We start from the raw sequence: 22768 nt of genomic DNA, 5'->3' as shown, positions 1-22768 counted from the left end.
TAATTAATTAAAAAAACCCAAACAGGTCTCATCTTATTCCCTAAGCCCGCTGTGTGTCCCCTGGCCTCTGTGCTTCATTTGCCCCCTTCTTCCTCTTGGGGTGCTCCCCTGTGCCCCACTCTCCCTCTGACCCCTGCAGTCAGTCGGTAACCGTTACGCCGGCCTTATATGGTCAGTTATCCTTTCCCATGTCACCCATCTCGTCTTGTTGGTCTCTTGAAAAGCAGTGGTACTGTTTTTCACGATGCCTGTAGCCTTCCTACAGCACTTGGGGTGGTGCTTGGGCATCGCAGGCCCTCAGCCGATATTTCTGGCTGACAACCACGGCCTCTAGAATCCTCAGCTTGGCAGATTTGGAAATGTGACTTCATAAATTCGTCAAGGATTATGACGTTCAGAAGGACGGATTCCTACTAACCGATGTTACAGAACAGGGATTCCCCAGCCCCTGGGCCACGGACCGCTACCGGTCTGCGATCTGTTAGGAACTGGGCCGCACAGCAGGAGGTGAGCAGCGGGCGGGCGAGCGAAGCTTCATCTATATTTACAGCCGCTCCCCATCGCTCGCTTTACCGCCTGAGCTCCGCCTCCTTCCTGTCAGTGTTATGGTGAGTTGCATAATTATTTCATTATATATTACAATGTAATAATAATAAAAGTAAAGCGCGCAGTAAGTGTAAGGTGCTTGAATCATCCTGAAACGATCTCCTGCCCCTCCTCCCCCCCGCCCCGCCCCGCCCCGCCCCGCCCCGCATCCGTGGAAGAACTGTCTTCCACGAAACCAGACCCTGGTGCCAAGTTGGGACCGCAGTTACAGAAGATGATTAATCTGAATTATTTAAAGAAAGATAACCCTAGACATGCATATACAAGGGCATTTCCTCCTTAGTCAGAAGGTGCTTCCTGGGGTCCCTGTTAGAAATCAGAGATTGCTTTACTAAGCATAGAATTTGAGCAGAATGCATTACATGCTTTTATGGATACCTATAAACTATGAAAACATTCTCTGCTTCAGGGATATTTCTCTCTAAAGAACCTGTATCCGGCATCTAGGTTCAAATACCTTCTTTCCCCGCTAAACAATGAAAAATCTCAGACTCTTTTTTTATAGACTTCGCTGAGACAGCTATCACTTATCATTGTAACATCAGCCCTCTTTATTTTGGTATGTTCGGCATGTTTGGTATAGTTCCCAAATTTATATATATTCTGGCTATTTATATTTTAGGTTCATCATTTTTGAGTCACAAATAAGATGGCATCTTAAATCCTGGTTTGTAATTTTGAGAATTCCTTCTTTTAGGATCTGCAGATCTCTATTTATAAGACAGTACAGCGTAACACCCCTACTAGGGGAATGACAGATGCTGTGTGTGCCTCAATTCTAGGCATCTCAATCCAAAATCCCATATAAGTAAGGAGTCCAGAATAGTGTTTGTTCTGCCATTAATGAATCAGTGGTACCCTGGGTGTGTGAGAAATGCTATTTTTAAACCCATTGCTGACTTCAGTGATAAAGAGGGTACAGACTGTGCCTTGCCAGGCTTGTGAGCTTCCCATGAGTAATACTCATGGTTATTATGACGTCGGAACTTGACTATTCTTTACCAAGAACATAACCGTTGCATCATGCAACTGGGGGCAGGGTGTGAAAAGTCCATTTTTCCCAGAGAACACGGCAGCACAGGGCATCAGCTGGTTCTCCCACGAGGGCACGTAAGCCTAAATTCTGTGGTGCCAAACTCCTGTTTGGGTTTGGAGAGCAGCTTCCTGTTTTTGTCACTGCAAAGTCATTTGCCTCAGAGTTTCCAAACCAAACGAGAAGCATTTGTGATGGGTGATCCTATACCTTCCACTTGTTCAGGAAAGTTATTGGGTGGGGATTAATGCATGTACACCTGAAGTCACTTAAGAGCTGTGAGGGTCAGAGCTGTTCCATCATTTGACCCACTGATCTCAGGAAACCTTTTCACAAAGCCCGGAAGTGATGCTAAAATATGGAAGCCAGGGACTGAACTATTTAGAATTTTTTAAGTTGTCTCTAAAAAATGTGGGCTCTGATTTTGGTGGGTGAGGATGCCGAGCGTCAAAAGGTAATTACAATCAACCTCATTAATTCAGGCTCATTAGGGATAGGAGCATTAAGGAAGGTTATGGGGCTGGTTAGGATGGGCTAAGTTATACTGCGGCAGCAAATACCCCCCCACATCTCAGGGACTTAAAATAACAAAGGTTTGCTCCACCATCTTGCTGCCTGTGCCCCTTGAGTCAGCTGGGGTCTCCGCTCCTTCTAACCCTCATTCCATCCTTCCACCCACCCCGGGATCATCTCTGGTTACGTTCCCAAGGAGAAGTGGGACCAAATAGGCAAACTGCACACTGGCTGTAAAAAGCTTCTGCCCAGAAACGACACTTGTCACTCCCTTTTTATTGGCCAAGTTTAACCATATGGCCAAGACTAATTCCAAGTTGCTTGGCTTTAGCCACTTGGGTTATATAACAGGGATTTTCAAAATGCAGGGCTCAGAACAATTTATTGGGATGTAGAAGAAAATATTAGAATATGTATATTTTATCTCATCCTTTTAAGTGTTTTTAATAAGAGTAAAGTAGAACATATATAATTTATTAAACATAATTATCACATGTATTAGAGTCTTCAGTTTTTTTACTGATTGTCAATCAGAAATGCTTAGGTCATAGTTTATACAGTAGATACATATGTGCAATGAGTACACTGCATAGAAACTGGGTCCTGTTTATGACCAGGAGTAGTGCTTTTTTTTTTTTAGTTTTTTAAAATTGAAGTATAGTTGGTTTACAGTGTTTCAGGTGTACAGCAGAGTGATTCAGTTATACATAAATATGTATATATATTTATGTATTTTTCAGATTCTTTTCCATTGTAGGTTATTACAAGATATTGAATATAGTTCCCTGTGCTATACAGTAGGTCCTTGTTTATCCATTTTGTATACAGTAGTGTGCCGGAGTAGTGCTTTTGATTAAAATGTTACACAGAAAACAAGGACATACGCTTTTAAAGTAAAGTAGGTAAAATATAGAGTCTGTATCTGAATCTTCTGAATCCCTCCACGTTTCCCCGGTGTCCTCTTCAGAATCGTTGGAAGTTGCTTCCTCCTGTCCAAACCTGCCTTCCCTCCAGGAATAGCATTTGAGATAAGTGACAAATGAGCTCTCGTCCCATTTCATTGTCTTTTCTGTCTTTCCTCGTACGGCCATTCAGAAAGAGGGTACCGAGGCCCTCGTCCGGCCAGGCGTGGTGCTGAGGGGACCCCTGGTACCCTGTGAACTTGGTTCATCTCAAGCAGCCGGCGTGTTGGCCGTGCTGCTTGTCAGATGGGCCTCGGTGAGCCAGCTGACCTCCCCCTCCCCCTCTGTCACCGGACACTTACGTAGAGCTCACTCTGGACCAGGCACTGCTCTAAGCGCATGACAGACACTCATTCCCTTCACACCAGGACCCTATGAGATACTGTCTCCGTCTCAGAGAGGAGGAAACCGGGGTGCCAAGGCTGCATCACTTGCTGAGACTCTCTCAGCCTGCAAGGGGCAGCCCACATCTGACACAGTGGCTGGGAACTCAGGAACGATCCGAATTGAGCCCTTGGACCACAAACCACTGTTAAGTTGGGACCAGCTATGTCACCAGCTGCCATCCTCTGTGCCCCAGAGCAGGACACGTGAGAGCTTTCTGCCGCCTTCGCTGTGCTCCGGGGGAGGGAAGCAAGACCCGGTATCATCAGAGTGGGCACCTCCCCTCAGGCCGTGTGCCAGTGGCCAGCACTGTGGGGTTGCTGGGTCACAGCAACACCAGGACTGGTTTGATGACAGTGACTCACAGCATAAAAATGTCCTCGCAGCGGCCCAAAGAGCCTGCTTTAATTTGCACGGCTTAGAACGGGCTATTGGTTGTCCTGCCAAGGGATCCCTGTGCCAGCTGGTTTTTATATCTGCAACATCCACACACAAATACATGCCTAAATATTGTGAATAATGCCATGTAGCATTTTTCTTGTGCTTCATAGTTTACAAAACACATTGCAGTGTTCCTTAATTATTCTGCATGTGCTCACAATACCATTTCACTTGCATTCTGTGTTCTCCCTTTCTTCCCGTCTTGTATTTCTTTCCCCTTTTCCTCCTCCCCAACCTTACTCCCTCCCAGCATCCCAGCCTGCTTTTCCCCCATCCCTCCGGCTTTTCTTTATGTCTTTCCGCCCCCCTTCCTCCCTTTACACCATCGGGCGGCGCTTCCTGCTTCCTCTACCTTTTCCCAAATTGATCGCTAGTTGAGTTTCATCAGACGTCAGTGAAAGGCAACTGAGAGTAATGAAAAACTTCTCCGAGGAGCAAAGGAGCTGTAACGTAGAGTTACTGTTGTAAACAGCAGTCACCATTTAAATCAAGTAGGAAGGATTATATTACTGTGCTTTTAAGAGGAGGGATGAAAGAATATTGTCTCTGAAGAGAACCCAGGAAAAAGAGCTCTGTGCACTTGGCCTCATGGGCATCCCTGGGTCTGTATGACATCTTCACAAAGTTTTCTTTGCAGGTAGGTAGCAGCCCACGAGAGAAATGTTCAAAGAAATACATAAACATGAGTACAAGAGGCAGCGACAGGTGTTGCACTGAAAGCAGGACACAGATGGTGGTCTCTTGTCCTGGTTTGTCTGTACAACAGCAAGAAGCTGAGGTTTAGAGAGGGCAGGTCCAAGGAAGTGCTGGCCGGGACTCCTTAACTGTTGCCGTAGCTGGTGAGAACAGACTGAACTTTTCTGTGCCTTCCAGAGAAGTCACATGTTGATCACGAAGAACAAATATACTTGCATAAAGAGAAGAGGTGTTTAGCAACCCCCTTCCAGGACTTGGACTTCAGATGGGGGCGTGTAAGGCTGAGGATGCTTCTCCTGTCTTTCAAGTGAGAGGCTGCAAAGACAGGCTGTCAGGGCAGACTGCTGTTCGGCCAGCGTGACTCTGCAATTGTTATAAATACTTTATCGTAGCTTGAGTACAAACATGTTTTTTCAATGAAATATATCCTGAGTTACATCACAAAGAGTATAGTTTCCTAGGGCTACTATAATAAAGTACCACAAACCGGGTGACCTAAAACAACAGATATTTATTCTCTCAGTTCTGGAGCCTGTAAGTCTGAAACCAAAGTGTCAGCAGGGCCATGCTCTGGCTGAGACTCAAGGCAGAACCCTTCCTCACCTCTTCCTAGCTTCTGGTGACCCCCAGCCATCCTCAGCGTTCCTTGGCTTTTGCAGCTACATCACTCCAGGCTCTGTCTCTGTCCTGATGAGGCATCATTCTCTCTGTGTGTCTGTGTCCTTTCTCCTTTTCTTATAAGGACACCCGTCGTATTGGGTTAGAACTCACACTACGGCCTCATCTTAACTTGATGACACCTGCAAAGATTCTCTTTCCAGATAAGGTCACATTCACAGGTACTAGGGGTTAGGACTCCAGCATACCTCTTGAGGGGTCACTTCTTATAGAACTTACCCAGAGTAACAGAGTAATAGATTTATATAATTTGTTGGTGTAAAAGAAAGTTGACAGTGGCTCAGTAATAAGAACACCAAAATGGAAAAGAGTAAAGTAGGTTTTCAATTCCGATTCTGAGTGCGCCAAGCATTGCTGTAGGAGAAGCTAATTAAATTCACAAGACAGATTAGTTGTGGGCTGGGCATAGGATGGGTAAGGTTAAATAAAACACATAATTTGGTAAGAGGAATCTAAGAATAACTACTTCTTTTTTGCCTAAAAGAGAAAACAAGCCTACCAGATTTTTAGTCTTGATTTGGACCTCATAAACCATTTCTGAAGGGTAGAAAAATTCAATCTGAGGCTTACCCTAGCATCGCCAGACACGTAGCTAACCCCTCAGTACCTGCCCCCACTCCAGCTCACCGCTTTCTTGAGGTATTCAGTCCGGGGACACAGTGCTTTTGTAAAGATTTGTTGTGACTCAAACACCTGAAAATTAATGCTGCTGAGACTTTAACTGCCTCATTTAGAACATTTCAGGGACAATGTGAGCAGCCTGCTAGATCTTTGAAAAATGTGTATTTCAATGAAATTCTGGGTTAAACCCAGAAGTACAGCTGATTTTGTTTTTACGGTTTGTGGGTGTGTTACCTTTTTCATCCTACCAGTTGTGTTTAAATGTTATCTTCTTGAGATCCTCAGTTGGAAAGAAGATGCAAAGTTGAAAAATGTAAGCCTCTACCACCTTTGGACTAGAAGGACAACATGGGTAGCAGAAGGGAAGTAGAGTGTGTCTGAGAAAAGACCCATCCGAGGCTCTATTAAGGCGAGAGTGGCCCTGAAGAAGGAAAGTCCCTCATCCTCGCCCAGCCCTCAACGGATTTGCCTCTCGAGTGTACTCATGTCTCCTTCAGAACTGTTTGGAGCACTCAGAATCTGAGCTAGAAACTTAGTTTACTTTCCCATTTTGGTGTTATTAATATGTGACTTTCAATTCTCTTTTATACCAGAATGACTACAATTATCCCTCGATATACATTGCAGAGACATTCCTGCATGGCCTTTTCCGAAAGCACTGCATAAGTAACGTAAACTTATGCAGAATTTAATTTGAAATAATCACTTTGCTTTTGCTTATATAATATTTGACTAATTGAAATCCCCTCCTGGGTCCATTGAGGCAAGATATAGGGAAATTACAACATGGAATGTCTTATCTCCAAGGAGGGAAAAACAGAGAGAGTTCTTTTAAAATATGACAATATATCCTGAAACAGTTATGCGTTAGTAAAATGCATTTGATTTCCTTAAACCTTCTGTTAAGGGTTGAATTGTCTCCCTAACCGCCTTGCCTGTAAAAACGCATGTTTAACTCTTAACTCCATTACCTCAGAATGTGACCTTATTTGAGGAAGGGTCTTTACAGAGGTAGTCAAGTTACAGATTATTAGGGTGGGCCCTAACCCAATATGATTGGTGTCCTTAAAAAGGGGAAATGTGGACCTAGAGATATGCACAAAGGGAAGACAGCCCCCTGCAAACCATGGAGAGGCCTGGAGCACATCCTTCCCTCAGGGTCCTCAGAAGGAACCAATCCTGCCAACACCCTGATTTTGGACTTCCAGCCTCCAGAACTGCAAGACAACAAAGTTCTGTTGTTTAAGCCCCCCAGTCTGTGGTGCTATGTTATGGCCATCCTAGCAAATACATACACCTATGTTGAGAAGTTTTTTTTTTTTAAATAATTAACATTCTTAATTAATGCAATTATTGCTTGAAAACAGAGTTTTTGAGGGTTTTTTTTTTTTTATACACTTGTTTTCCTTTCATTGATTCTCCAGTTTCCTGGAGAAAGAAACTGAAAAGCATGTTTGTTTTATCGGTATCATTCTTTTTTGTCACTAGAATTATCTTGGATTGGTAATTTTCAGATTGCTTATGAACACTTGGTAACATGGCCTCTAGATAATCAATTTATAGGCTACGTTTACTTACCCGCTGCAGTGAAAGGCTGGCACATCCATAGTGATTTATGGCTTAGTCCCAGGCAATGTGGCAGAGTCACAGGAAGGGGAATTTGAGAGAGGCTTGACTCTGTTATAGGTGAGGTTAGCGACTTTCAGAAAGAGAAAATAAGTCTGAACGTGGATAAGGGCTGATTTGGACAAATAATGAGCCAGTAGGTAGATAGATATGTGGAGAATTTGCAAATGGTAGGAAAAGGATGTTTTCTCAACTGGAGAAACACAGCTTATGGTAGAATTTGCAGATTCAAGGCAGATGACGTAAAAGATTTTGAAAGTCCTTAAGAGAATCATATTTCTTGGGAAAGCAAGGGGCATAACATGGTGCACTGGTTCTCTTCCCAGGGGAGTGCCCCTTCTCTCTCTCCTCCTGACCCTGTGGGAAAAGAGGGCTGGTGGCTTCTTCCTAGCCAGGCCCAGTAGCGCTTTCTCTGTTTTCATTCTCCTGGATCAATCCCTTAATTGGTTTTGTTTTTTTTTCATCGTTTTGTACTTGACTTCTTCACTGTGACTCATACTGTCCTCCTCATACTGTTTGACAACGTCTGTGCCCCCGAGGATTACTTTATTTGCCATCTGCTCTACTTTCTACACCATTTCTCCTGGGAAACAGCTTTACCCACACGGATTCCATTTTCATCTAGGTGTTGTTGGCGGCCCTCAGGTCAACGACCCCTCACCCATTCTCCCATCCTGGTTTTTCTGTTGGTACATACAGAACGTCGTCTCCTCTCTGTTGTCGCTAATGCCTTCCGTGAAATCTCTCCAACATTGAGCTCTTCCTTGGGACTTCCCTGGTGGCACGGTGGTTAAGAATCCGCCTGCCAGTGCAGGGGACGCAGGTTCGAGCCCTGGTCCAGGAAGATCCCACATGCTGCAGAGCAGCTAAGCCCGTGTGCCACAACTACTGAAGCCCGCGCGCCTAGAGCCCGTGCTCTGCAACAACAGAAGCCACCGCAATGAGAAGCCCGCGCAGCGCAACGAAGAGTAGCCCCCGCTTGCCGCGACTAGAGAAAAGCCCACGTGCAGTAATGAAGACCCAACACAGCCAAAAAGAAATGTTAATAAGTTAGTTAATTAATTAATTAATTGTTTAAAAATCGAGCTCTTCCCGCTCACTTGGCTCTCATCTTCAGCAACACCATTCCTTTCCCAGTCTCTTTGGGATGTGATCCTTTGATGTCAGTCTTTTTCCCTTTCCATATTTTTGTCACTCTGCCCTACTGATCTTTGTTTAGCCATATTTTTGACTCCACCCCTTTGTCCTTGGTCTTATGCATGGACTGGTTCAGGGTCACCTTGCCCTCTTCCCCGCTCCGATTCATCCTGTGCAAGCTTAGCCCATCTTATTGATTTCCATTGTCTTTTCAAAATGGTTTATCTTCATTCAGGATTCAGCTCAGCAAATGGGAACTAGATGCTTGATTGTCAATGACCAGCGGCTCCTGACGCTGTAACTTTGGTAAATTAAGCACTTCCCTGCCTCAGAGTTTCAGTATGAATAGCTGCACAGTGAAGGTTTCAACTTGGATCTCTTGTCAGTGCTTGTAATTCATCTTGTTCAAAACCCATTCCATTATCCCATCCCCCAAGAGAAACAACACTTTAAGACCACCTCCCATCTTCCATGTCACGGTCTGTGGAACCCCCACTCCTTTCAGGCCCCCAGACATATTCGATTGCTCCCTCGCCTTTGCCCTTGCGTCCTTTCTGTCCGTGCGTCTTGCCCCTCTTCTCTGCACAGTCTTATGTTTCTGCTCCTTCCTTTCTGTTTTCTCAGGCAGGGTCCTTAGTCCAGGTCCTCCTCACCTCTCCGCTGGACTGCTAGGACAGCCCCGGTCAGCTCGCCCAAGACCGGTGCTCTGTCTACTGCGCCACTGTACATCAGAGAGGTGAAGTTTACCTCTTTCAGGAGGTACATTTATTTTATTTGAACAGTTTTGAGTGGTTGTATTTCCCAAATGTCATCATAACCAGAGGATAGAGAAATGCAGGTGACTTGGGAGTGCTGTCGTGGGGTCCATTGTTTTACCAGGTGGCATGCAGTCTGTGTGCCCCATACTTCAGATCAGTCTCCTCTCACACACCAGCTTTCATTTTGCCTTGGCTGTTTTGGTACCTGTCTCCTTATTTGGTGCTTTAACTCCGAGACCCTAAAGCATGAAAAAGAAGGGTTAACAGCACAGATTTGGTAGTCAGGCAGACCTTAGTTTAAATCCCAGCCCTGCTGGTAGTAGCAAAGTGAGCTTGGACAAACTGTGTCATCTCCCTGCACTCCACTTACCCATCTGTAAAATGGGAAATGCACCTGACCTTACGGTTGTAGGGTGTGTGCACCTGGAGTCTGACACAGAGAGCAAACCCAGTAACGACAGTCCCTCTACGACTTGTTAATTGAGTGTTAGATGACAGTCAGAATAAAGTGAGTGGCTTTAGTGGTAGGGCTTCACACCAGCCTTTTCAGTATTTAAAAATTACTTCTAGAAGATTGAAATTATCAGAAGAGGACAATTCTGGGTAAGTAGGCTGTTGGTGCACACAGTGTAGACTGGTAGTTACGTTGGGGGTGAGCATTTGTTAATGTATTAAATGTTCCTAAGTCGTCTCCAAGCAAAGCTTCAGCTTCCTGAGGGCAGAGACCACAGTGCTGGTTGCAGGCCCCCAACACCCAGTTAGCAGGAGCTGGAACACTGTCCTTATGCCCTTCAAAAGATATAACATCTTTCTAGTCGCAGCTCAAGTCTTACTTACCTCCCCTGTAAACCCTTGCCTAACCACAGCCCATAGTGATTCCTGCCTCTGAACTCCTGTTGCATTTACTTTGGCAAGTTGCTTATGTTGCCCAGAATTTCCAGTTGTCCTTTTTACTTTGCACTGAACTTGGCACCCCCATGAGATTTTAAGCTCCTTTAGCACAGTGCCGATGTCTTAGATGTCTTGTGCTTCCTTTTGTCCCCAACTCCAGTCTTTTTATATAGAGGGCCCTTAATGGAATCAGTAGTATTGTGATTGTCATTATTGATAAAGAATTCTGTAGAGCTTGTGGTTGATCCTAAACTGTGCTCTGGTGGAATATACTACACATTTAACATTACACAACTAGCAGATAAATAGACTTTGATGGAAAATGATATACAAGCCCCATAGACATTTAGGATACACTGTTTTGTAAATGTATTATTTAGAAATGGGCTAACCTGAAATTATCTTTGTACTACTTGTGAATATATAAACTTGACAAGCAGGATTACTGTCATTAAAATTTTATGAATATTGTTACATATATCAATGAAGAAATTTTTTCTATTACTTTTCAACCCCTGAGGCATCTAATTATGGTAATCAATGATTATACAGATTAACCCTTTTTAGGCGTTTTTAATGTCCATTCAGATGTGTATTTCTAACATTCATATATTTTTTGAAATAGTCTATAATGTTATTATACCTTATGTACATAATGTGATATGTAAGAGATATAGCAGTCAGCTGGGTATGGGAATTAATCTGTCCTTTGAGTTCTGGATTACAAAAAAAAGAAAGATCTGTAGCTTCTATCAAATACTTACTATTTGGTAGAAATGTGTGGCCAAAGAACTATAGGAAGTGGGGAAGTTGGCACCTCCTAAACTAAGGTATTCTTTTTCTTTTTTTGGTCATACTGTGCAGCTTGCCAGGATCTTAGTTCCCTGGCCAGGGATGGAACCCATGCCCACAGTAATGGAAGCATGGAGCCCTAACCGCTGGACTGCCAGGGAATTCCCAAACTAAGGTGTTCATGATTCTGTTCTCTTTAATAACATAACTGGATTCTGAGTGGTGATGTGCAACACCAAAATTAAACTTTACATACTGATAAGATGGTGCCACTATTTCACTTATAGTTCCTTCTCTCGAGCTTTGATAGAGTCCAGTGAAATTGAATTCAGCTTAATTATTTTTTTAATCATAGTTGAACCCTCACTCATCCCTGTAGTATCGGCAGAGTCTGATCTTCCAGTAGATAATTTTAGGGTGGTGAAATGGAAAGGAAATGTACTCAGATGTGAAGCAACTTTTCAGTTCATCTAATTGTGAAATATAAAATTATGAAGAAACTAGGCAAATATGTGGAAAAAAATGAACTAAATGAGCCAATCCTTTAACAAATGACCTTTTAAAAATTCTTGTGACTTAAGAGCTCAGGAAGATCACGAAGATTTTTAACTATCCTTTTTTTTTAAGGTGGAAAAAATTATTCTTAACCCTAGAAAAATAAATTTCTCTTTAAACTATTAAGACAAAGCGGCACATAGAATTATCCAGATTTGAACTTCTGGGGTCAAGTTCTGGTTTTTCCACTTATTATAGGAGCCTGAACCCATCACTTGACTTCCTAGTTTTCAAACTAGGAGCCTCGTAAGAATGAAAGTGGAGAGGGTGCTCTTACTAATTCATTTGGAATAGCAAGGGTAATTCCGGATTGTCCCAAAGTCAGATGTACGTTTACCCTGTTCGTAAAACATCCTGCCCAGAGCCTGGTACTTACTGGGTGCTCAAGATTTTAAAATCTGGAGAATCATGAGACTCCTGAGTAATACCGTTTGAATTCAAGTGTGGTAACATTTTATGGACATAAATGGCAGCTCTAATAAAGAGTAGAAGGCAAATGTTTTAAAAATATTATTTTGAAATGCACACTTTTGTGCATGTCTTTTTAAAAATGCGAAGTGAGCATGTGAATAAAATGGCTAAAAGAGGGCCCAGTGCTTTCACTGCCTTTAGCAGTGTCAGAAATGCACCCTGGGTAGCTGGGACCTGGATTTGTTTGGGGCATGAAAGAAGCAGTCTTTCATCTTTGTGGTAATAAGAAATGACTTCTTACAAATAATGGAGTTTAATTCTGCTAACTATAGGATGTATTTTAGTGCCTATTTTATAGGAGCTGTATTTCATTTGCCATATGCAAGGAAGGACATATTACATACAGTTGTGTGGTACAAGTTGACTTAAATTTTAATAAGTTAGTTTTTAACTGCTTTTTACTGGTCACTTTTATAACATCTGCATAAACTTGTATCAGTAACATTAAAAAGCATGCAAGGCCCTGATGAATATCTAATATTCAGTGTTTATAATTTTGACCTTCTTATGAGACAGGTGGTAACAGTGATGTGCCTTTTAGAAAGTTTAGTTCTAAATTGTGGTGACTCACTGTGCTTTCACATGAGTGACAATGCGGCAGTCTTTTCGGAGTTATTTTGGGAGGCTCCTTGGGCTTTTGTGGAACGGCCTGGGTCTCGTGGCCCCCTCTAGGGAGCAGGTGTGAGTTTTGCAGATTTATCTTACAGTGATTTCCCTGGTGCCTCACTCCCCATGGGCTCAAAACCTGCCCTCACACCCATATGGTAATAGCCTCCCAGTCTCCCAAGGAAGGTGGAGAAAAATTCACTTTCTCTTCCAAGAACCAAATAGGAAGGGCAGAGATGACTTAAAAAGTGATTGAAATGGTGCCATAGGATCAAACTGAAAATGCCCATTAAACCCCCTGCCTTTTCTGAGCAGAAAATTGACAGATAAGGAGGGCAGCAGGCCTTGAAGAGCACAGAGGTCAACACAGAAAGAAATGAGAGGAAACCTCTTCCTAGAGTGGAAAACACAAAGGTCCTCGCCTTCCTTGGCCCCAGCCTTGGGGATCTGAATAAATAGAATGCAAAGGGTGTGGGCTCGGGTCACCGGAATCTCCATGAATCAGGAGAACTTGTTCCAGAAAAACACTCTCAAGGAGACATGTTTGGCAATAAGTTTGGTTATTCCTGTAGGATTGTTTCAAGACTAAGCTACGCAACTATCAGCCACGGTTTATCACTTATAAGATAGTTTAGAGATTTAAAAATAAGTAACAGTAGTAGTAGTAATAATAATTGCTATTATTTTTATTATTGAAGACTTTCTTTACCTGTATTTTCTTTGAGCAGTTTGCTTCGCAGAACAAAATGGCCTCTGCTACAGAATAAAGGTAATAAGACTGTAATGGCAAACTTCCAGCTCTAAGATAAATAAGTTCTGGGATGTAATGTACAGCCTGCGACTGTAGTCAACAACGGGGTATTGTGTACTTGAAAGCTGCTAAGAGAGTAGATCTTAAATGTTCTCACCACACACACACACAAAGGTAATTTGGTGATGGAGGTGGTAACTAACCTTATTATGATCATCATTTTGCACCATATATGCGTATCAAATCATCATGTTGTACACATTAAACTGCCATGACTTTATATGTGTTATATCTCAGTCAAGCTGGAGGGGGGAATAAGGCTGTATCGGGAATTGCTAATCTAGTTCTTAGAAGAGTGGCTGCTGACCTTATAAAGGAGCAGCAGTGGCCACACCAGGCCAGGCCAGAGTCTGCAGCAGGCGGTGCGGCGAAGGGTGTCTCTAGCCATGCAGGTCTCCTCTCTGATCCCGCGAATCTGTCACCAGAGGTACCCAGTGACAGTTTCCACAATTTTATGACCCTTGGCTGTCATCCCAGTAGCAAATAAGTCATAAGCCATTCTCTTCCCCTCTGTAAAATTCCACTGCTACACCCTGGCCTTTCCACCAAGATTTTTCTGAAGCAGTGAAAACAGAGAATAGAGCTACATCTCCTTTATGTAACATCAGCATATTTCTTCTGCCACCTCTGACCCCTCGCTGCCCCCCTCCCTGTCCTCATGCCACAGAGCACTGAGGATGGAGCAGTAAGGGACGAGCTCGATACCAAAGAAGAAAGGAAATGCTTATTGCTCTGCCTTTTCAGTGGATACGTTACTAAAAGCTGAGGGATTGGTCATTTCTATATTGTATAAAATATCTAGAACAATGTGGTTATTTAATACTGATAAATATAGAAAAGCTATTTTCTGTGTTATTATAGAATTAAGGGGAGATTGACTTGAACAGAAAGTACCATAGGAAGAAACAGGTAAAGTGTGAATTCTGAATGAGCGAACCAAAATAGTCTCTGTCAGGTAGAAGGCTGTCTACAGAAGTATAGTCATATTACACAAGTAGACATTGGAGTTCAGGAACCAAACGAGAAAGGAAGCTTCTGTCAGATCTGTGGGATCAGGGTCAAGGTAGGGTCCAGAGCAGGTGCTGGGTGTTAGACAGGTTGAGGTTGCCCTTCAACCTGAGGGTGAAGTGCAGACAGAACATGACTGCTGACCCCAGGACGGGAGCTGCCTGGACTCTGCCTTAGTGTGGGTGGAAAAGTATTGGCAGGTTTTTCTTTATTCTCCAGAGTGAGGCCAGGTTCCATAGGTGCTTGTGACTGGTAATTGCTCTATAGCTAGAAAACTAAGCTCTCCTCGAAGCCTGATCAGTTAAGAGTGCTTTATTCCATCAACTGAGTGCCTCCCATAGGTAACAAACCCGGCTTAATGCTAGGGGGAGAAAAGAAGTATAACCTGTAGCTCACGCCTTCTGAATATAGCCTGGTTATGGAAACATGACTTAAACGTATAAAACGTATAAAAAGTTATATAGCACAAAAGATAAGTAATTCAATTCAAGACAAGAGATTCCGCAAGGCAGAAATGCAGTTTGTGGGCAAATGGGCAGTGCACATTCCTAAGTGCCTTAGGAATGGAGAGTTGGGAATATCAGTGTAGGTTAGAGTTGTCTGGGAAGAGGAGGCACCTGAATTGTCTTATCTTTGGATAAGCTGAGAGAAGAGGTGAAGGCATGTCGGACGGGGGAATTGTGTAAGAGCATGGAGGTAGGAACTGTAAGAGACATTCTAGAAACAGTGAGTAGAACAGCTTAATTAAAATTGAGGGTTCAGGAAGGTTAATAGTTGGAGGTGAAGCCAACAAAGCAGTTGAAATAAAAATGTGAAGGTGGGGCTTCCCTGGTGGCGTAGTGGTTGAGAGTCCGCCTGCCGATGCAGGGGACACGGGTTCGTGCCCCGGTCTGGGAGGATCCCACATGCCGCGGAGCGGTTGGGCCCGTGAGCCATGGCCGTTGGGCCTGCGCGTCCGGAGCCTGTGCTCCGCAACGGGAGAGGCCACAACAGTGAGAGGCCCGCATACAGCAAAAAAAAAAAAAAAAAAAAAATGTGAAGGTGTTAAGAGTCCTCACATTTATCTTCTAGACACTAAGGAATCATTGAAAGTTTCTGGACAGAGACGTGACATGCTTAGAAATGTTCTAGGAAGATAATCTGGTGGCTGAATATGGGCAAATTAGAGGAAGAAAGAGTGCTCAGGTAGACCAGATGTCTGTGCTTGCTTTTGTCTACTGGAGAGTGATAAATGCTTTAACTATGGAAGAGGCAGCAAGAACAGAAAGAAAGAGATGGTTACAAGAGACATTTTGAAGGACAGAGAAATGAGACTCCAAATCTTCTTGTCCATCCATGGAGGCAAAGAAGAATCCTCAGAGGTTTGGAACCAAGTGACTAGAAGAATATTTTATGAACAGCCATGGGGCCATTATCATGGAGGGTGAAATGGCTAGACTTTTAGGAAAAGGTAAGGCGTTCATCTTTGGAAGATCATCCTTGATTTTGTAGCAGGAGGTAGAAATACGTCACTGGAAGGCACGAGGGAGCATTTCGCCTGTGATGAACGTGTCGGGGTCGCCTGCATAGAGGTGACAGCTTCGATCCAGAGAGAACAGAGTCCAAACATTGGAGACGCCCACATTTTAAAGGAGGAAGAGGAAGAGGAACCAGCCAGCTCACGATGTGCAGTCAGATGCGGGATAGGGAGGTTACAGATTCACACAGCCCAGATAAGAGCATCAAGAAGGAAGTCGTGGTCAGCAGTATCAGATTGGTCAGTTGCCGAGAGGTCAAAGAGATTAGAGGCTGAAAAAAGGCCATTGGATTAGGCAATTAGGAGGTCGTTTACCTTTAAGAACAGAGTCCTGTAGTGTGTGTATGTGTTGGGGGAGATGGATTAAGGAGTGAGCCTTGAAGAAAAGGGAGCATAAACGATTGATTGCAGGTGAGAAGAAGGAAAGTATCGAAAAGGAAGAATACGGCTGTTACTCCTCTTACCTTCCAAGTTGGGAGTTTCCATGTGCAGATGTGAAGGCAGAAGAGAAAGATTGTCACTGATTCTTTTGGCAAAACTTTATTAAGTACCTACTAAGGACTTGGATCCAATTAACAGGGAGAAATTGAAAGCCATCAGAGTGGACAGCGGAGGGAGCATAGCATTCAAGAGAAAACGAGAGAGGCTGAATCGTGAGAATAGGGGGAACTTTTAGTGTTGGAAGAGAGAGACACCTCTTCCTCTGAGACCAGAAAGATGGAAGAGAGGATGGAGGAGGATGGCTGCAAATTCAGGAGTGTTTTGAAATGAAGAGAATAAAGGTGGACAGCAAGGCTGCTGGCCTCAGGCTTCTGGACAGAGTGGAAGGTGGGTTGTTGCTGAGAGAGAGGGTGGACTAGGGTGATGGGTGACGAGGAGAAAAGGAAAATGTTAAATAACCCCCCTAGGTAATGCCAGGGGGTCAGAGAGACACGAACACTGGGATCGCGAAACACCAACGGCGCTCGATAGAAACCCCACTTTCCTTATGCTTTTATAGGAAATGTTTCTCAACTGCAGCTTAGAAGATGGGCAGTGTTTCTGCTTTCACCTGTAAGGACTTATCCTTCCTCATCACCTTGTTACTTTTCCTTAATTCACTTTGATGAATTTTGGTTTGTTTCCACTATCACCATAACTATAAACTGTACAGCCATTCCAGAGTTACGGTCTTACAGATTTCTGAGGTTATCTAAATTGTGGGTGAGGTTTTGATATGAAATAGTATGACTTTCTAGATAAATTGATTGACAGATAAAAGCAGGAACGCTGAGTGAATAGAGCCCGTGAATCGCGCTGTCCACTCCGCCCCTCCAAAAAAAAGCTGATAAAATGATTCAGACAATCTGCATGAAAACATCGGACCCACTGCTGGTCGATTCAACCCTACAGAATTATGTAAGGTGACTGAGATGCCAGGGGGTAATTATGGTTCATCCAGAAGCCAGCAGATCACGAGTGACTCTGTGATCGGACCTGTATGGAAGCTGTTTCCTCAGATGAGTAAGCCTGACAGTCTTAGGGCCTGTGACAGAGAGGAGCTGGCCACGTGAGACAACTAAGTATGTGACAGCTGGGCCACCTGATACAGTCTTCAGTTTTAATAGGATTGCAGCCCAGTGAGAACTGAGGAAGAATTTGTTTCTATCACAAACAATATTTATTAAAAAAAAAAACACTACATAATGAACTAAGTTCTGGTATTCTAATTGTGTTTCTGAGTCTTGACTGGATTCCCACCCTTCAAGCCTCCCACCCTCCTGACGGTGGCGGGCACGACACTGGAACCCCTGGAGCCCACAGACCGAGCGGCCAGCCGGTGCTTCTGGGTGGGATAGATCCACTTTTCCGACGTTGTTTCGAAGTGAGAAGACAGTGTACACTCTAGGACCCATGCCGCCGGTCAGCCTGAAGTGGCTCTGTCGCGTTCATTCGAGTAAGGGTGACTAAGCTATTTCTTTTCGCCTTTCACTTTCTCACAGGTATGGCCTCACAGGTGCACGTTTTCTCCCCTCACACCCTTCAATCAAGTGCCTTCTGTAGCGTGAAGAAACTGAAAGTAGAGCCGGGTTCCAACTGGGACATGACCGGGTACGGCTCCCACAGCAAAGTGTATGGCCAGAGCAAGAACGCGCCACCATCCCAGCCAGCCGCCACGACCGTCAGCGCCTCCCTGCCCATCCCAAACCCCAGCCTACCGTACGAGCAGACCATCATCTTCCCAGGAAGCACCGGGCACATCGTCGTGACATCAGCAGGTAGCACTTCCGTCACCGGGCCAGTCCTCGGCGGGCCGCACAACCTCATGCGTCGCAGCACTGTGAGTCTTCTGGATACCTACCAAAAATGCGGACTCAAGCGGAAGAGTGAGGAGATCGAGAACACAAGCAGCGTGCAGATCATCGAAGAGCATCCACCCATGATTCAGAATAACGCGAGTGGGGCCACTGTAGCCACTGCCACCACCTCGACCGCCACTTCCAAAAACAGTGGCTCCAACAGCGAGGGGGATTATCAGCTGGTCCAGCATGAGGTGCTGTGCTCCATGACCAACACGTACGAGGTCTTAGAGTTCCTGGGCCGTGGGACGTTTGGGCAAGTGGTCAAGTGCTGGAAACGGGGCACCAACGAGATTGTGGCCATCAAGATCCTGAAGAACCACCCGTCATACGCCCGCCAAGGTCAGATCGAAGTGAGCATCCTGGCCCGCCTGAGCACAGAGAGCGCCGACGACTACAACTTCGTCCGTGCCTACGAGTGCTTCCAGCACAAGAACCACACGTGCTTGGTCTTTGAGATGCTGGAGCAGAACCTCTATGACTTTCTGAAGCAGAACAAGTTCAGCCCCTTGCCCCTCAAATACATTCGCCCGGTCCTCCAGCAGGTTGCCACAGCCCTGATGAAGCTAAAAAGCCTAGGTCTTATCCACGCTGACCTCAAACCAGAAAACATCATGCTGGTGGATCCATCTAGACAACCGTACAGAGTCAAGGTCATCGACTTTGGTTCAGCCAGTCACGTGTCCAAGGCTGTGTGCTCCACCTACTTGCAGTCCAGATATTACAGGTAAGGCCGTTTGCCCCGAGACAGGAGATGCTGAGTGCCCAGCGGCATTCACAGAGCATGTGCAGTGTTGGTCACTGCCTGGGAGGTAAGATTGCTGCCCTCAAGTGATCATGATGTAGTCGGGAAATTTAGGACATGTGCACATTGAAATGATGATTAGAAGCCGTGTAAGAACGGAGCCAAGTAAGATCCTTGGTGTAGAGGTTCAGAGTTGGGAGGGATTCCCGGGGGCTGTGGGCAAAGAGCAAAGGCATGGTCGGGGGGTCAGGTTGTCACAGATGGGTGGAATCCAGACACGGGTGAAGGAGCGAGAGGGACACGCAATATGAAGTCACTCTGGCAAGAATGCGCAAGACTCGCGCTGCAGACCAGGAGGACGCCTGCCTGGCAGAACAGAGAATCCGTGGGTGGTGGAAAATCTGATTGCAAGGATAGGTTGGGACCAGGATGTTGGGGTCTTAGATGCCAGATGGAGGGGTTGCAACTGTGTCCATAAACGTGGAGCAAGTGCGGAAACATTTCAACAGCAGAGGGTGGGTGATAGGATGAAAGCGATGCTCTGAGAGGCTGGCTCTGTGTCCGTGTGGAAAGGGGATGGGAGGAGGGAGGGTCTGTAGCCTAGGGACCAGTCAGCGGGCTCCGGTGGTGGGAGAACTTTGGGGTCAGGAAGATGAAGGATTGTAGCACCCTTGGTGGGAAAGTGTGACGCTTTCATTCCTTCACTCGTTCAACAAGGATTTATTTCACCTCTAACATGAGCCGGGCACAGCACTGGGGACCGGGACACAGCCAGGAGAGCAGAGGCAAGGCCCTCGCCATCCTGGAGTCTGTGGCATACTGCTTCCCACCCTTGGCTCCATGTCAAAATCACCGGTGGGTGGAGCGGGCTTTAAAAAATAACCTGATTTAGGTCCCAGTCCCCACACACTGAATCGTCGACATCTCTGGGGGTGGCGTCCTACATGGGTGTTTGTCACAGCTCTCCTGGGGCTCCCAGTGCGCAGCCAGGGTTAGGAATCGCTGCTCTGGTGGGACCCAGATGAGAGCACTGGCTCTGGGGTCAGGAAAGCCTCAACCCTCCGCTCGCTGAGCTGTGCGACTGGGCTGGTTGCCTCGTTTCTCTAACCCCTTTGTTCCTGACCCCTAACCTGGGAGAGTCCGGGCAGCAGCCGTGTTGGGGCTGTTGGATGACGGAGCCGGGACGCAGCTGGGTCCTTGGCTCCGTATCTGGCGCGCCGTCAGTGCACAGGGCTTGGTTGGAAATGGGAAGCGAGTGAATCTGTTCTGGGGAGATGGTGATGGGCTGTGTCTGCGGGGATGTTGAACGGCCTGGTGAAAATGGAAGTTGGCAAAATACGAAACTAAAACTCCCATGAGAAGATGGGGCTGACAACACATTTAAGAGGTTGACACGTGCGCAGTAGAACCAGGATCCCACGACTCCTCCGTGCCCGAGCCCTGCTGGCCCGAGCCCTGCTGGCCCGACCCCTGAGTGAGCACGTGCTTTCCCCACACCTCCTTCCCGGCCACGGAGAAAGGCGGGGAATGTGCTTGAGCCGCGTCAGCACAGTGGGCCCGTCACACGTTCTGAGGCATACCCGTCCCCGCCACACCTTGTTTGCCGATTTGCTCACCCCTCCGGCCGGCCGGCTGTGTCGCAGGTGCCCTCGCCTGGCCCTCAGTCCGTAGGTCTCTGTCCTTGACCTCGTACCCCTTCTGCTGGGAGGTCTGTGGCCACAGGCCACACATCCACACTGCCCCCTCACCTCCCTCATCTCAGTCCCGAATTAGACAAGTCTCTAAGCCCCTCCACCCGTGCTGTCCTCCCCCCAACCCGCCTGCCCTGAGCATCCAGGGAGGAGCCTCGCATCTGCGTCCTTGCTGGGCTCCGGGAGGGGTGGATCTGTACTGCTCACCCGGTTCCTCTCCGCTCACCAGCTTCTTAGACCTCTGCGGTCTGCTGTCAGGCCCGCAGCCCCGGAGCCAGGCAGAGGGGGAGGCTGTGAGCCCAGGGCTGTGGCCACCGAGGAAGGGGAGCCTGGGCCTGAAGGTGGAGGGAGCAGGCCCTGCGGACCCCCGGGAGAGGGTGAAGGAAGACGCTGGCCAGGGGCTGGAACCACAGGCGTGCTCTCGACAAAGTGCCCTTCTCTGAACGCAAGCTCTGGTCATCTAGGGTCACCAGCCCATCCGAGGGATAGCCAGTGCCTTGGCCAGCTCCCCGCCGCCGCTGTCACTCTACACTTGGGGGTGCCAGTTCAGCATGCCAGGCCGCTCCTTCCTAGGTCTTGGCCTGAATTTAGGGTGAACTGCAGTGAAGTCAAGGCTGCTCGGGCTTTTATTATTTTGTTAACTTGATGCCGCTTAATGGACGATACTCGCCTTATTCATGTTTTCTAAAACTTGAGCGGAGCAACTTGTAAAAAGGCTTTTAAAAATTCTATTTAAAAGGCAATGCAGGGGCTTCCCTGGTGGCGCAGTGGTTAAGAATCTGCCTGCTGGGCTTCCCTGGTGGCGCAGTGGTTGAGAGTCCGCCTGCCGATGCAGGGGACACGGGTTCGTGCCCTGGTCCGGGAAGATCCCACATGCCGCGGAGTGGCTAGGCCCGTGAGCCGTGGCCGCCGAGCCTGCGCTCCGCCACGGGAGAGGCCACAACAGTGAGAGGCCCACGTACCGCAAAAAAAAAAAGGCAATGCATACTTGCAGCCAAACTTGATGCACTGGGTAAGCTGACTTCGGGACTCTTGGCCTCGCTCGTGTTCTCACCTTCCTGTGCCTACGTGACACGTGGCACCCCTCTCGCAGCAGACAGACTCTCCAGGCTTCCTGCGCTTTCATGTCGGCCCTGGTGCCCGGGTACGGGGGACCCCAGCGCAGGAGCTCTGGGCGGCAGGAGAAACCGCCCCGCCGGGTGTGGAAGGCTCGTGTGCCGTGAGTCCAGGGCTCTCCTTAGGCCCCCTCTCCGTCTTCCACTTCCGGCCCCGGTGCCCCCATTTGCCTTGGAAGGCCCTCCCTCTGGTTGTGATGTGACCCCTTTCTTTAGACCTCATGTGACTGTTGCATAAATTTCTGAGCAGGACCCCTTCCTCCTGTGGTCGGTTTGACCAAAAAAGGCGAGTGCCCTTCGGGTCCTCCTGGTGGCCCCCCTGTGCCCAGCTCTGCTTTCAAGGGCACAGTCAACATGAAAGCCAGCCCAGTGGTTCTGCCTGAAGTGATGCTTCATCTCTAAATTGGTCACAGCGTCCTGTTCCTCCCCCGGGTCTCGTCTGAACCCCGGAGTAGTTTGCTACCACACACGGCAGTTTGAGGGTTTGAGGACAGCCTCCAGCCCGGTCGGCATCAATCCTTGCCGTGGGACGGCCAGCTCCCGGCCACATTGGTCCAGTCGATTTTCCTGATTGTGTTGCCTCTTACAGGGGAGAGGAGGTGGGTGGAGAAGGCTCCTCAGTGGTCCGTTGTTATCTGAGAAGGTCGGCGTTTTCAGCTGCGTCGTGAGAGACTCTGTGTTTGAGCCACCTGACGTAGAGGAGTCATCACCCTGTGGATCCAGCCTTCGGCAGGGCCTGGGTCCCCCGGGCCCCCTGTATCTGAGCTGGGCCA

General features: G+C 46.8%; 1 protein-coding gene across 5 annotated transcripts in view; it reads left to right on the top strand.

Moving 5' to 3' along the window:
- The window catches only part of HIPK2 (homeodomain interacting protein kinase 2), a 187502-nt gene that overhangs the window by 46916 nt on the left and 117818 nt on the right, over nt 1-22768 (top strand). For 4 of the 5 annotated variants that reach the window (XM_081244935.1, XM_081244934.1, XM_081244932.1 and 1 more), the window contains exons 1-3: nt 15107-15406; nt 15631-16933; nt 18088-19171. In XM_081244935.1, the coding sequence (XP_081101061.1) occupies nt 16873-16933; nt 18088-19171 (1145 nt within the window). In that variant the 5' untranslated portion in view covers nt 15107-15406; nt 15631-16872. Of the gene's footprint in view, nt 1-15106; nt 15407-15630; nt 16934-18087; nt 19172-22768 lie in introns of those variants that run through there. The other variant, XM_081244933.1, reaches the window with a different exon arrangement.

Source organism: Mesoplodon bidens (genome assembly GCF_964165515.1).
Source record: "Mesoplodon bidens genome assembly, chromosome: 9".
Classification (NCBI taxonomy): Eukaryota; Metazoa; Chordata; class Mammalia; order Artiodactyla; family Ziphiidae; genus Mesoplodon; species Mesoplodon bidens.
This window is presented reverse-complemented; position numbering and strand designations above follow the sequence as displayed.